This window comes from Ambystoma mexicanum, chromosome 1p (genome assembly GCF_040938575.1).
Source record: "Ambystoma mexicanum isolate Mex_15411 chromosome 1p, UKY_AmexF1_1, whole genome shotgun sequence".
NCBI lineage: Eukaryota > Metazoa > Chordata > Amphibia > Caudata > Ambystomatidae > Ambystoma > Ambystoma mexicanum.
In genome coordinates, this window is record NC_090921.1 from 98,751,027 (window position 1) to 98,767,184 (window position 16,158).

At 46.1% G+C, this 16,158-nt stretch overlaps 1 protein-coding gene across 1 annotated transcript in view; it reads right to left on the reverse strand.

Moving 5' to 3' along the window:
* The window catches only part of LOC138566641 (ceramide-1-phosphate transfer protein-like), a 99,415-nt gene that overhangs the window by 14,830 nt on the left and 68,427 nt on the right, over positions 1-16,158 (reverse strand). The window contains exon 3 of the mRNA XM_069644192.1: positions 3,871-4,052. Within this exon, the coding sequence (XP_069500293.1) occupies positions 3,871-4,052 (182 nt within the window). The remainder of the gene's footprint in view (positions 1-3,870; positions 4,053-16,158) is intronic.

Consider the following 16,158-nt stretch of genomic DNA (forward strand, 5'->3'; position numbering starts at 1 on the left):
CTGAAATCTATCTGTAAGGATAGATCTAAGAGGGCCTGATAGGAGGCTGGGTGGGCTACTCTGGCTAATTCATCTTTGACTTCTTTGCTTAACCCGCGCCTGAACAAGGTAAAACAGGCTTTGGGCGTCCAGTTAGCGTCCTTAGCCAATTGTTTGAAATGGCTAACATATGTCAACATATCCTGATTTCGCTGACGGAACACTAACAAGTTTTCCTGGGCGGAGTACACCTGATCTGGGCGGTTAAACATGGTCTTGAGGGCAGAAACAAATTCATCGTAGTTATCAAGTACCGAATCCCCAGCGGAGACCAAAGGAGTAGCCCAGGCCAGTGCGTTGCCAGATAGATGAGAGATCATGAACCCCACCTGAGCTCTGGGGGTAGAGAAGCAGTATGGTTTAAAGGTGAAATTAACCAAACAAGAGTCCAGGAAGGAGCGCAAGGTTTTTGGATTCCCATCATACTTGTCCACAATGCCTCCTACAGATGCACTTTCCTGTTATGCTGTGTCTCTGGATAAAACAAGTTGTTTTAGGGCAGCATTTTCAGCCTTAAGATTCTGCACTTCAGTAGTGAGTTCCTGCGTGCCTCTCATTAGTTCTTGAATGGCTGCCTCCATGACGGAAACAGTTGTAGTCTGTTGCCGTCTCAAACTGTCAGAACAAAAGTCCTCGGATTCGTGACTCACCTGTTTGCTTCATGTGGATTTCTTCTTTGAGTGTGCGGGTTTCTTTCTCCTGGATGAGCGTGCATTGTAAAGGTAAGCTCTGGAGTCTTCTGAATCCAGTCTGCTGGGCTTCGGAGAGCGCATAAGTCTGCGGCTCCCGGTCGCGGTGACGCCAAGGCTCGGGTACGTTCAGTTGTTCCAGGAAGAGTCCAGGATGGAACCAGGATAAGGGTACAGAGTAATAGGGTTCCAAAATGTGCACTAGGAAAGATGGAGAAACCGGGAAGGATGGAAGATGGAAACCAGGGTTTACGAGGGGAAAAGGGGCTAAACACGAGAACACAACTTGCCGGACGCGACGCAGGCAAGCAGAGCGTTGAGATACGCGGAAGCGTGGGGGTGTGTCTGTTTTCAAGGGAGCATGAGGTCCGCACAGATGACTAGACCACACTGGAACATAGCGTCGGTCATGTTGAAGGTGAACAGTGTAAAGTCTATTGACTGAGGGACCAGGCAGACCAGAAGGGTCGATATCGTCGATACATGACAGCAGCCCCTTGAGGAGTGTTTATGTGCTCAGACTTAACTTCCGCCACTCCAACCACGGTTCCCACTTTTTGGCTATAAGTTCTATCATCCTGCACACTGAACGTTCATGCCTTCACGGTTTGGCTGTGTGTGGTCGAAAAAAATAGATCGGAAAAAAACTGACTGCATGCAACATCCTATCGTATGATGTTGCATGCGGTCAGCTTTGTAGGTTTTGAAAAATATTATCTTTGATTTCCCACCCACCACTTACCTGTTATCTTGCCCAGGGTTCTTTTTTCTGTCCCCTGCCTCCAATATTGAGGAAGGGGGAGACACCCGCGTATCCCCCAAAGGCTAATATGTGCTGAACATAGGGAGCGGGGGACACCCCTGCAACTCCCACTCTCTATGTTCAGCATGTATTAGCCTAATTTATTGGTTTTAATATGATCAAATGTTACTGCACAAATTCGGTCAAATAAAACCGAACAAGTATACTAATGCTGCCTTCATGCTTGGATTACAACACTGCATTGGAACGCTGCAGTTTTGCCGGGTCTAGCTGTTGCGGGACGTCCTCGTGTTGTTGGGTACCGTTTACAAGACTACTTCCTTCTGGATTGCTGGATTCCTTCTTCCCGGACTCTGGACTTGGACTAGAACCCTGCATCCTGGAGTATCCACGGGCTATTTGACATTCCGTTCTAGGTCCAACACACTAATACATGCCAGCACAGGTGGGTCAAGTTTTACAAGACTAAGTGTAACGTATCATTGTTCTAGTTTGTGTACTGATGCACTGTTTTTCTTCTTACCGCTGCTGGTTGTATATGTCCAGCCTTTTCACTCAAGCCCTCATTCCACTATCAGATATACATCAGTGGAAAATGCTCTCAGGATAAAAGTCTCCCTCTAGTAGGAAGCCAGTAGCCTTTGACTGTGGTTAGTGGCCTATTTATTCCTCATCCACACTAGGACCTGACACAAACTTTCATATTGCCCTTCTCGGAGAAAGAATATCCTTCCAAAACAAGAGCTGAAGAGTGGGAGCCTTGATTTTCAAATGAACTTTTAGACAAAAGTGAATTCCAAGAAGGTCTTCAGAAGTCATTCTAATTCAACACAGTACCCAAAAGGTTTGGGGCGAAGGTATTCAGAAAAACTAGGGAAGGAGGTATTATTGTTAAGAAGTGCCAGAACAAGTGAAGTTCTATAAGCACAGCATGCACAGCAATACAGGGCATTTTGCAGGTTTCCTGAAGGTGTTAGTTTCTGAGGTCAGAGGGCAACCGGCAGGGACCTGTTCTTTTTTATTTGATCATCTTCCCCTTCCCCCCCACCCCCGGGATGGTCACCTCAGCAATTATTAAGTAAAGATTGTTGGGAGGACGGGACTAAAGGGTCTGCTCTTGCAGGATTTGATAGTTTGGATCTTACAAGGGTACCCAGGCACTTCCTCTTGCGATCAATTTATAGTCTTATCCAGGGATATGAAATCAATCTTCTTCTATCTTCTCTCTAAGCAAGCATCTCCCACTAGTGATGCCTTTCATTAGAAATCACGTCATTTGTCTACCCCAGGTCATTTGGGATTCTGTGTTGAAGAATGCAACATCCTTTCGACATAACTTCCCATTAATGCAGGCTTGAGGGTTCCATGTAATAATGTCCCGGCAAAAATTTCTCCTGACCAAAAAGTCAATTTTATGCAGAGACATTATTCCATTGAACATACGGGGGACTCCCCCGCAACCCCCGTTTTTGTTTTTGGTTTTTTACAAGCGGAGCAGGGGATATCCCTGCAAGCTGTCCCCATTCATAATTTCACCATATATAATGTCGCCAATGGCTTTTCCTGGTGACTTTATGTATGTTGACATTATCTCTGGGGACATTATTACCCGATGCTAAGACTCATTGTTGGGTCACGCCACTTGAGCTAGAGCTCTACGGGCGGTGACAGCCAATCATATGTGACTACACATGTTGTCCTGAGTAACATGTATTGAGAGGTTATGCCCCAGTGGCCTCATAAAACCCCCCATGCTTTTCCCAGAGAAGGAGAGTGTTTTCTCACTGGCGTCCAGAGCCGTGGAACGGGTTATAGCAAATACACTCCAAATGAAGGTTCGCCCCATTCCCCCCACCCCCATACCCCCCTGTGCCGGATACTTGGATAGTCATTGTATTGGCTTGAGAACTCACCCAGGATACTTCCTGTGCCACCCCATGGATTAAACAAATATAGATAGAATGGCGAGCGGGTGAGCACCTCGCCATTCCCAATCTTCTCCGGTTATAGGTTAAAGGATCGAAAAAAAAAGGGTTGAATGGTCAAAGGATCGACTCAAAAGTACCGAAAACAAAAGGATGGAAATGTGTTTTTTTAAACCTTTTTTTTTTTAGGGCCCCCCTCCCCAAACCCCCATTTTTTTGGTAAAAACCATGTTTTACCTATATAAAAACAAAAAATAAATATATATAATTTAAAAAAAAATTCGATCCTTTTGTTTTCACCCCTATTGTGTCGATCCTTTTGCATTCGATCCTTTTTCATTCGATGCTTTAACTGGACAGCATCTTCTCCACCTTCCAGCTCATTTAATGCCCTCGGCTCTTAACGGACGACCCCCGCCCACCCCTGCCGTGTGGTGTCTGGGGATTCGCTTACTTAATGAGCTCCTCCCACCCAGCGAGGTACTCCTTGAGCAGGATCTGTCCGTCTGGGGTCATGCAGGCTCTGAAGGCTGCCAGGAGCCGCTTGATTTGGAAGGCTTTGCCCTCGCAGTGCTTGATGTACACTTCCACCTCTGGGTGGCTCGGACCCTTGGCACTCGGCAGGATGGCAGGGTTCTGTTGGAGAGGATTTTGGAAACCAACAGGAAACAAAACATGTTACTTTCACCAGTGCCAGAGCATTCATTGTTGTCATTAAATCGTAAACATTTGTTCCAGGATTGTGCATATTCCTGTCTACCTCCACCTGGTGTAATAGTGTCCGTAGACCGGGGCGTAGGAGACCCATACAATCTGGGGGGCACAAGGGGACACCTTGGGGCTTTGTTTTTTTTATTTATTTGTTGTGTTTTAGTTAAAAAACTCGACTTTTCACAAAATTTCTATAGCATTTGGTATTCAATTACATATGTCATCAATGTATAATACAAGAGAAAAGAAAACCTAAAAAACTGAAGAAAAACTAAAGCAGTTCAGAGCATAAAATCCTCCCAGCGATGGACCTTTAGAGAGATCTTTTATAATACTTTCACATACTCTTTAATTGCAGATGCGCTTTATAGAGTTTCGCCAACCCATCCCATCCTATTCCACTTGAACCCTCAATGATGGAACATGAGTGTGCCCCTTTACAGCAGTGTATGGGCTGCAATCCTACCTGGGCACCAGGGTATTCACTGAATTTACATGGATAGCGGAACAAGTGCTGTTTTGAATCTCGAGGCTCTGCTTTATTTTGTTCTGGGTCACCCAGATGGCTTATGGTGGACTCTATTAAACCTTGTCATAATTCAGCTGGTGGTGGGTACCAAAAATGCAGTTGCATCCCTATTTTAAAACAAGCGTTGGCAATGTAGGCTTTAATGTAGGCATGAAAAAGGCACTTGCCAAGCACCGCCATAGTGGTATTAGGTACCCACTGATGGTAGCGGCTGCAAATGGTGCAAATACCTGCACATTTAATAGCAGTGTCTGGCAAACGCCCATTACGTATAGACGAGCAAACGCTTGCCATTGCTGGTTTTTAGCTGGACTTCAGTGAAGGAAATGCATAGTGCTAATAGAGTGATGGATTGATTTTTGATTGATTGTTTATTTGTATAGCGCCTATACACAATGTGTTTCAAAGCGCTACAAGCTGGGGGGGGGTGGGAGCATGGGAAAAATAAAGTTGTTTTCTTACAGGTCCTTGAAACAATTAGGAATGTGAAGAGTAACTATCATCATCAGCCTGATAACATTTCAGAAGTTGCAAGTGCAATGAACAATTAAGGGGCAAGATGCCACGCACCCTGGCACAAAGTCCCACTAGAGGACAGGTCAGAGGTGAGTATATAACTTTTTAAGGTTAGCCCTGAGTGTTAGCCTTAGAAGAAGATGCATTCGTGTCTACACCCTTTATCTGTGAACATGAGGTGAGGCTCCATTCTTCATACAAATCTCTCCTCTGTACCCTTCTCTACTCCACATTCTCGTCTGCTGTACACCCTTTTCTCCCAAGTCCCTTCCCAGCACCCCACAGCAAGTCACTCCTCTGGCACACTGTACTCTGCACTTTCTCACTTGTCTGTACTTCTCTCTCATTTGCAAAACCCGAAGCACCTCTGTTGCCATTTCTGCCGTACACCATTCTCCCGGTGTTCTGGTCTTTCCTGGACCCCTCTCTCCCCAGCACACACTGGCCACCCTGTGCTGCAACCATCCCTAGCTTTCATCTGCACTCCGTTCTTGTTCCCATCTCTCCACTCCCTTGCTCCTCTTTTTCTGTCCTCTGCACCTTTCCTACCCTTTTTCACTTTGCAGTCCCACACTCTACTGCACCCCAGTCCTTTGCTTCCCATTCCCCCATGGCCAGCACCCCACAACTCTCATCTACACATACTCAGCACTTTCTCCTCAGTCTTTGGGGCACCCTCGATATCCTGGATTACATTTCACAGGTTTTCTCTTGCCCGCCTTGCATGACCAACCACTCCATATAGCTTCTCAGAATAAGCTGGAACAGGCATGCCAGATCCATGACCTTAAATGGGCCCATTGATACCTGCAAGCATTAACTCTTAAGAAATAGTCAGGAGCATGGATATTTGGAAGCAGCAGGGGCGCCTCCAAGGGGTGGCCAGGGGGGGGGGGGCATGTCCACCCTTATAAATATGCTGTCCCCCCCACCGGCCACCCTGTGAAAAAGCAAAAAAGCAAGCAAAAAAAAAGTTTTTTTCGCGTTGAACTGGGCATGGACATGCCCAGTTCAGTGTGAAATCTTTTATTTATTTATTTATTTATTTTTGCCACAGGCTTTGTTGCGTCTTTAGGCAGCGAGTTGTGACACCCACTTGACCCTGAATTGAGCTGCTCTCATTTTATGACTTCGATGAAACTACAGGGCAACAAGACTGCTCACCATGCAGTCCTCTGGGCTCCGTGTGCAGTGCTAACAACATTAGGCCATGCAGCAAATAGACCCCTGGACCATGGACACCCCATAGTGCAGGTGGATGAACAGGAATGGGAGTCACACCAAGTGGCATTCAATAGCCACCATCATTTTTCTTTTAGCGTGTGGTAATAACTGCTTGTCTGTTTTCGGCGAAGGGGAGCGCATGTTTTCAAGCTCTTTCATGTTTGCAGTTAGTGTAGCGCGATACTGGGTTTCCAGGAAACAATTAAAAAGTGAAATCCTTATTATAGTGGTCTTTTTCACTTACCGTTGCAGGATCTTGCATTGCATTTATTTTCATGACAAACCAATGATTGCTTCTTGAAGTGCTCGACTCGGACAATCGCAAAGTATATCATTTTAAAATTGAAATAAATAGACACACTGGGAGTGTATTTTCTATCATCCCAATTTTCACCACACTCACTATAGCAACAGGACAGCATCCTAATTCCGCACTGGCCTCACACTCCACTTCGAACCTTCACCCAATACACACCAGCTACAGATTTAGCCTCACGCAGCCCTCAGCAGACCTACATTTACCTCCTGCCTGTAGGCCACCGCCAACATTACTCGACAGCTTTAGGGCTGACTCTTGATACTGAAATGTCTCTGTCATTATTCAGTGGATGAAATTCGCCATGTATGTCGCTTTCTCCTTTGTCATTGTAAAACAGGATTCCCCAAAACAAAAGCATGCAACCCAAAATATCTGCAAGCGCCAGATGTGATGCATTGTTGTGATATTTTGTGGGATTAGGTGTGGGAATGCTGTTTTTTACACTCAGAAATTCGAGAGGTCTGTGAAAAAGAAGTGGATGGCAGAAGATGGACTCCTGCAAATTGCACCATCTGTGGTTTTGGTTTTTCTATTTTGCACAGCCCTCAAACACCTTTTATTACAGCACTTAAAAGTGGATGGCATTCAGCATGGTTCACTATAAAGAAAAAGGGGACATGGTAATGGGTAAGAACCTCCACACCTTAATGTTTGTCATTTTGAGGATTCTAGAATGTCGCTTGACCTGGCATATTGTCATGATGCTGTACCATGCAATTTGTGTATATTGCAAGTAAACTCTGTAAGACAGTATTATTGTAGGCCTCGACTCCCAAAACTTTATTATTTCTTCCAAGTAAACCGTGAAAGAAGGTGATCGTGCCTAAATTGTAGAGTGGGTTAAAATCCCTGCTTCGCTGTTTAGCATAAGCGTGTGATCCTGGGCAAATAAAGCAATCGCACCCTGACTTCAACTGCAAAAATTGGAGTCCTTATCAGTGATTGTTTCACCATTACAACAGGACAGTTTTAATAAGTGTAGCGACAAATTGGTGTACCCTGGTTTCTCCTCTGCTAGTGGCTCAAATACTGTCACATAGAATTGCATTATTGCTGCACTGGCCCTGCCCCAGTCTGTTATCACTTGATTTGACAGACAGACAGTCTCACCAGCCAGCCAGTGCACCCGAGTTTCTAGTACAGCGGACTAACTGTGGTAGACCAACATTACATGTTCTCCCCTGTTTCTCCCAGTCACTGAAGTTGCTTGTGCCGTCCAGGGTACTGCTCCACACTCTGCAATGCCCTGTTATGCTGTGATATTGAGTCTTTCATTGCACACCATCTGTCATTTTCACACTTTCAAGGAGCTTCAGAATCTGCAAGTAATTGAGTAAGGGGCTAATGCAGTAGCAGAGGGATCAGGCCAAGATTGCTTTGTTACAACATTGATGTTTGCAGATTTTAAAAGATATGGCTCTGCATGGTGAATGTTTTAGATATTGTGCAAGCTGTGTGGAGCACTGGTTATGTGCGTTTCAGGTAGCTAAGGTACTTGTTTGTATGAGTGACAGATAATTGAAGCGTTTTGCTTCTTGTTTTTGCCACCAACTCACCACAGAGCCAAAGACCAAATGAGGGATGGACCAAAGGTTCACCTGCAAGGGAGCCAAGGACCAGAGGAGAGTTCACCAGGGCAGCCAGTGACCAGAGGGGCAACTGACCAGAGAGGTTCACTTTTACCTTAGTTTTACTTCACTCTATTTTACATTTTTGGTGTAAGTTGAAACTATTGAACCGGAGTACAATTAGGAAGGAGGAGGGACACTTGAGGATGTTTTATTTACCAGCCCACTGACTGCCCATGGCCATGCTAATTCCTATGGCCAATCCCACCCACTACCAGAAAAGAAGAGTAAGAGTATTCCTAAGAAAGTCTAACTTTTGAACTCCCTAGGTTTTGTTTATGCACACTGGAAGGTGGTGACTTTACCTGGGTTGTGTTTTCAGTGAAACAGAAAATAGGAAAGGAAAAATATGTTGCTCAAACTTACAAGTAACATTCTGAAAACTAAATTGGCGATAGCAGAATAGCTGCTATTTCAGAAACAGAAAATAAGCTTTTTGGTAGACCCTCATCTTACCATCAACCTGACTTTCCTAAGATTCTTTTATGGAGACAATGCGTAAAATGTACCACTGGGTGCATTCCCATCGTAAATCCAGTCCAATGGCAAGATACAACTAGTATTCTATTCCTACATAAGTCAAACCCTGCTCGATAGACATGTTGCCAATTAACAAGTCCTGAGTGAGGATTTAGAGGATTCTCTGGCTATGATATGATATTGTATTTTAATGCGCTCGTACACAAGTGTTTCAGAGCGTGACGAGGCAAGGGGGAGGGGAAGAAGGGAAGACAAAACAACAATCTCACTAGGCCCAGGGACATTGAGAATGTGCAAGTGCAGGGGGAGGGAATGGGGAAAGTGCAAGAGAGGGGAAAAGTGGAAAGTGCTGAGCAAGGGGTACAACCATACAAAAGGTAGTGCAGCCAGCAATGTGGCAAGTGCAGGTTTTGAGCGCAGACAAGGGGTGTCTGAAAAGTGCATGTAAGGGGACTGTAGGGTAACAGATACCGACTCAAGTACAGGTGTTGCCAGGGGCAGTGCGGGTGAGTGGCTGGGTGGGCATGGGCCCGAAAGCAATGGGAAAACCCAGTGCATTGTGCCAAAGCAGACGAGAAGGGGAGCGAAGGTAGAAGCAAAGAGGAAGGTCTTGAGGTGCTTCCGGAACCAGAGATGGTTCTCCTCGTTTCAGAGTGGCAGCGAGGCTGTTCCAGAAGGAGGCCCCTGCTGAGGAAAGAGATATTTTGCTTAGAGAAGTGACAGATCCTGAGGGAGTTGGAGGTGGAGGAGCGAAGAGCTCGAACAGGAAGGTATTTACGGAGGGAAAGTTGAAGGTATTTTGGAGCCAGGCCCTAGAAATTCAGTTATGTGTTTGTTTTGGTGTGCCACCCCAAGATTTCCTGTGGCCTCATCAGACCACCCCTATAAAAAATTTCTTGGGGCGCCACTGAGCGGGGGACAGACACAGAATTCACTAAACCCACATACTGCCTACGCTCTACCCCCAAAGTCTGATTGCACTGCGACCACTCAAGTACGCTGACAGAAACAGCTAAGCTGAATAAAACAGGGTGAAGCTTAACCAAGACCTACAGAAGATTAGCGCCTGATTTCTTTTAAGAGATGCACAGTATGGGCACCAACAAATGGTTTATTTTGGCCAGGGATAGAGTTCAGGTCTAGGCTGGTAATAGTTTGTTTTATGGAATATAATAACACTTTGGTCATAGCGCTTCATGCTAGGTGCTTTCAGCTTCTAGGCAATGTAATTACAGGTATTATTGCCCTCATTTGAACAATACTGAATTAATGAAAGGTTAAGTGGACCCGGCTGCTGGGTTTGAACTAGCGAAATGCAGGCAGCCCTCATGTCAGAAACCAAGCTTTAGGTGTGGTACCATCCAAACTTCAAGCAGGTATGAGTTGGTGGGAAGATGTGGAGGGGTGTGCCTTAAGTGAGGCCTACTGATATTAGAGTATACATCTAGTGTTTTCCCTTTCTTACCTTAGACATTACTATGGAAAAGAGCACACATCCCACGTAGCGGCCCTTCTTGAGATTGGCTCATCCTCATTTTACTTTATATGGTTTCATGAGGATTTCGTATACAATGTCAGGCTGATATCTCAGGCATTGTCTGCACTTTGCAAGCCAGGCCTGGGGTACAGGGACATCTTGGAGAAAATCCAGTCTTTGCCAGATTGTGTGATCCTGGGCAAATCTTGTGATACCCCCACTGTGCATTCTTTTCTCTATATGTTTACTTGGGATCACCTAGAAGTGACTCAGTTGGCAGTGTACACTATAACGAAATGCCTCAATCGTAAATGTTCTAACAGAGATTCTTGTTGCTCCATGTATGCTAAGCATGGTGCGTGAATGCAAAGAGGAACAAAGTGTCACAGCAATAGCTGGGGGACTGCGTCTGATTTTGGGAAGCAGTGATAGATACATAGAATGTGTAATGTTTTTTTGCTGAGAAACTTATCAGGTGCAGTCAGTGTCATCCAACTCTAAGGAAATAAACTAGAAACAATCTCAAAGTAACCTGACGGTTTAGGGGCACTAGTATAGTGTAAGCAGCAAAAATAATCGTCACGCCCTTCTCCTTAAAAAAGGCAATACATAATATATTAAACAGTGTTGCGGCATTTGTATAGAAACAGCATGTACATGTCAATAGATACGGGCTCACATTGTGCACCCTTGATCCTCTGCTGTATAGGTGAATGGCCTCTGTATTATTTTGTGTGGCCTTGCAAACCCGTGTTGGCCAATGCTTGGAACTTAAATGTGAGCCCTGGCTGCCCATCAGTAAGGAACGAACAAAGAGCCGTTCCGAATCATGGGATGTTCCTCTTTGGCAGGGGCTGGGGCACACTTTCATGAATTGAAAAACATGAGGGCGGCACTGACAGGGCCTCAAGTTTTTCAATTCATGAAAGTGTGCCACCGCCAACGTCTCATATACAGTTTATAAACACACGCGGCACGTTGCAAACTGATCAGGGAATCCTGGCCTCTTCAGGCCAGGATTCCCGATTGAGTTTTGCAAAGCGCTGCGCATGTTTAGAAACTGTATATCTGACACTGGCACATTGAATTACCCCCAAATAACTCCACTGCCAAAGTCAGATATACAGTTTATAAACATGCGCAGCACGTTGCAAAACTGATCAGGGAATCCTGGCCTCTTAATGTTTCATCCTTAAACATTAAGAAGCCAGGATTCCCTGATCAGTTTTGCAATTTTCCGCGCAAGTTTAGAAACTATATCTGACATTGGCACAGCCGCACATTCCCTCCAATAAATCCTCCCCATGTCGGCTTGCACCTGGGAGAGGAGGGTGGGGGCACTTGACTAACTTACCTTATGGTAGCATGCAACAAACAATAGGGGTTCCCCCTTGTGCGAGCGTGAGTTGGGGCAAGATATACTGCTTAAACAGAACCGACCAAAGGGTACTCACGCTGTGGACAGTCCTAAATTCTGTTGAGTATTTAAGTCAAATCTCCATAATAATTCAAGGATAATGCTTGCAAAAAAAGTCACTAAGGGTAAACCAAAGAAGAAGTCGAGAGAGTACTGGCAATAGATTTATTGTTAAGCGAACAGTATTTAGTTATTCAGAATTTTGTACAAAGATTAAATAAAGCAATTGAAAAAAACAAAGAAAGACATAAAACATAATATTCATCATGTATGCATAAAATGCAAAAGAGAAACATGTTCATCAAATAAACAAGTGGTTTGTTGGGGAACACTTAGAGAGATAGAACAATCCTTGCAGGATACCAATTGTTCCTACAACATAGAGGCTACCAGGGTGTATTAAAAATTACCCGGGTAGGTATAGAGAGGGAGTATTCAGTTAGCTAAATTTGCATGGTTGTCTGCCGCTGGGGGTCGCGTAACTAGTTACGGTAGCTGCTGCCTGCTCAGCCTGTTCACTCTGTCTCCCTCGATAACACACACGCTGTCACAAACACAGAGTCACTGGAGCACGCGTCGCTGCCTAGCTTCTCCTTCGTTCTGAAAAAAGAAGGCTGAGGCTGCATAGCAGTGCACTGCACTGCAGGGCACGTGCCGTTTGTTTGTTCCCCGGCCTGGGCATGTTTATTATGCGCAGGCGTGGGGCAGCAGCAGAAGTTGCAGACAGTCCCTCTACTGTAAGCTTGCAAAAGGAAAAGTAGACCCTGCAGTGCAGGCTGAAGTTGTATTTTACAGCAGCAGAGACACAAATAATCTGGGGGGGATAAAAGCTACTACATCCCCCCACTTAACATTGTGGGGGGATTTGTCCTCCCCCACTCCCTCCATGTCCTACGCCCATGTCTGTAGAGTTTGTTCCACTAGCAGCGAGGGCTGGAAGGGAGGGGGTTTGCAGGGAGGGGGTTGACTATAGTCCTATAGATTTCCCGCCTTGGGGAGGTAGGAAACGGGCATTACAGCTTCCAGAATGTAGCCGGGGCTGTAACCAGGAGGGTGACCGCTTGGCATGAGCAGTATAGGACTACATTACAGTGTGATGTGAAAAATGAAAGAAACGCACAAATATGCTAAATGAAATAAGGGGGCCCAGATGACACTGGAATTGGTACCGCTCTGCTTTTGAATATTTCTAAAATGGAGTTTTAAGCACAGAATGTTTTGCTTTACGCAAGAGCAGGTGTCTCAAACTCAATTAGACAGGGGTTTGGCTGTATGAAAACTAAAAGCATTTGATGTCAAGACTGGAGGTGAGCATTATGCTTCAACTTCTATTTATTTTACTCTTCAGTAGTTTCAACAAAAACACACTTACACTGAAAAGGATCCTCATATCCCTTTTCTTTCTTTGAAACTACAAGTCCCAGTGTCTCTGTAGTTCCATCTTGCCCAGTCCAGCTATGACACTCTACCTGTTCCTGGATTCCTTCTCCTCTTTTACTGCTCTTCAGCAGATAAGTAGCTTTCTATCATCTCCCATTAGAGGGGGCATAGTTGAGTGATTGTTGCATGGCTTATAAGTAGTACAGATATGTGGATGTTTAGTACAAATGTACATGTGCTGACAGAGTTTGATGTTTATTAGAGAGACGCGTCACGCGTTAAACTGAGTAGACAAGTGGCATCTACAGCGATAACGGTTCAACAGACAGTACGAGTATCGCGCAGGAACGCAAATAGAATTAGATTAAGTTCATTTATACATAAAGTCCGGCGACGAGGCGAGCGAGCCCCGTGCCACATTGCCGGCACGCCCGGGGGCTCACCAGGCCTCACAGCCATAGTGCGAAGCAGCCCCCACCCTCGCGGGGGCAGAGCTAGACTCAATCAAGAAACTCAGACACCCTCCTTCGGGGAGGCGGAGTAGGAGCACAACATTGCAGCGATAAGCATTTGCATGTCGAAAGTGAGAGGAAAGTGTATGCCGGCCCGGCAGTGACTAGAATTATAAAAGATTTGGAACGTAGCCCATGCTACGAACAAAGGACATGACAAATGGAGCTGCAAGAATACACAGCTCTGAAGAGCGGAAGTGGCGCTCACGGCCGAAAGATAGAGAGGAGCTCCTCTCACCAAGTCTGGGCCTGACAAGGAGGCAAAAGGCCACAAAACAGAGAGAAAATATACATTGGTTCTAGCCACATAAAAAGAAATAGAAATAACTTTTTATATAATAATAATAATAATATGGGCAGAATTGATATCTCTTAAAAAGCAGATATAAAGCATCCTCATCAACACAGCAGTGGGCGTGCAAGAGACGCTTGACTCGGGTACCAGGCACACAGCACACAAAAATATGTCGGAATTCGTGTGTAGTGAGGAGGAGCAGCCTCTGGATCTCATTGCCAGTTTTAAAGAGGTGCTGGGGAGCTTGTTGATAGATGATGTGGCGCAAGGGGTGAAACTCCTACATGAAAGGCTGGAGACCCTAGAAGGCATACTAAGTCAGCCCTGAGAGAGCACCAAAGACAGCAACAGAACGCCCAAAGGACCCTCAAACGGCTTAAGGGGAGTAACCAAATCCTGCAGGAGGAAATCCTCTACTGACCACCGCCTGGGTCGACAATTCGGGGTGAAAGAGAAGACCACAGGGGCAGTCGACGCCTTTACCAAGCTGATGGAAGCCTTCATGCAAAGTGAAACAGTGCCAGGCCTCATGACCCCCTTCCCAAGGGAAGAGAATATGGACAATGAAGATCCAGGCTTCCCACGAGGAGGAAGAGAAGGCAGAGGAAGAATGGGCAAAACCCACCGGGGGTAAAAAGGCCTGCAAGGAAAAGCATCTGGACGAAAAGCCAGAAGAGATCCTGGTCATGTTTGAACCCGACAGTATCAGTAACCCAAGGTCCTCAGACTGGCAGCCCTCCCCCACAGTACATGGCCATTAGGCGCTGGACAAAGAAGTGAGGCAGCGCCTACGAGCAGAATGCCTGTGGCCAGACCTCCCAGGAAAGGTGGCAGAGATGCCAGAATTCGACCCTAACACGTTGACCTTCATGTCGAAGATCAGCAAAGATCTGTGGAAAGGGATTGACAGGTCCTGGAGAAGTTGTCGGGAAAATGATCTGGACATATCTGGCCCTTTGGCTAAGATAATGGACCTGGTGGAGAGAGCCAGGGATACTGGAGAGGAAGGGGATGCAGAGGTCCTGGCGAGCTGGGCTCAGAGAGCAGTCTGCCTGTTAGGCAACGCAAACTGCGTCATCTCTTCGGAAAGGAGGAGAGGTTTGCTACTTAAAATAGACGCTAAACTAAGTGACCTAGCGTCTCATGAAGCCGGGGAAGCGCCACAGGGGCTCCTCTTTGGGGAGGCGTTTGGCAAGGAAATGGGCCACTTCGTCGGCAATTATACTACGTTGGAGAAATCACAGGCGTCAATATGGAAGATTTTCCCTGGCAGAGTTTATGCTGAAACCAGCCGATATCAGGGTCGAGGATCTGGTTGTTTTCAGGGAGGAAGAAGACCCCAGAATCCCAAAGCACAGTACTGGGAGAATAAGCAGCAGGACTCCTTCTTCCCAGCCAGAGGAAGATTTCTGCGAAGGCGCAGAGGAAGAGGAGCCAGCCAAGTCCAAAGCTTTACACCAGGTGAGAGTCACACAATACCCGCCGGTGGGGGGCAGAACAGTTTTTTATGGGACAATTTGCACATGTTTTTCAGCGATATTTGGGTCTTCCAAACCATCAGAAGTCTGCAACTGGAATTTATTCAACTGCCAGTGCAAGCGCTCTGGCGTCCATAGCCGCACCTAGCGCAAGCAGAGCAGGCGAGCCTAGACCTCGAACTGCGACAGCCAGAGAGAAAGGAGGCCATGGAGAGTTGCGAGGCAACCCCCAGATTCGTGAGCAATATGTTCCTGGTCCACAGGAAAGAGAAAGTGCGACCAGTCATAAACCTAAAGGAACTGAACGGCTGAATTGTATACCGCCACTTCAAAATGGAAGGAATACACCAGCTCACAGATTCCCTAAGAGAAGGAGACTGGCTAACAAGGTTGGACTTGAAGGATGCATATCTGACAGTGCCAGTACAAGAGGAATTGAAGACTTTCCTGGCTTGCCGCTGGAACAACTAACTATGGCAATTCAGAACAATGCCCTTAGCGCTAGCCTCAGCTCCTTGGGATTTCACCAAGTTGATGAAACCAGTAGCAGCAGCGATTTGAGAGAAGGGTATCCGAATGATCATATACCTAGATGAGTTGCTCCTGGCAGAGGAGTGAGAGACGCTGGTATACCAGACAGCATGGGTGCAGGATCTACTGACGTCCCTGGGGTTCCTAGTGAATGTAGAGAAGTCGGACACAACGCTGGCACAAAGGCTAGACTTCCTAGGTTTCGTCCTAGATACCAGAAAAGCAACCCTGTAATTACCAACCCG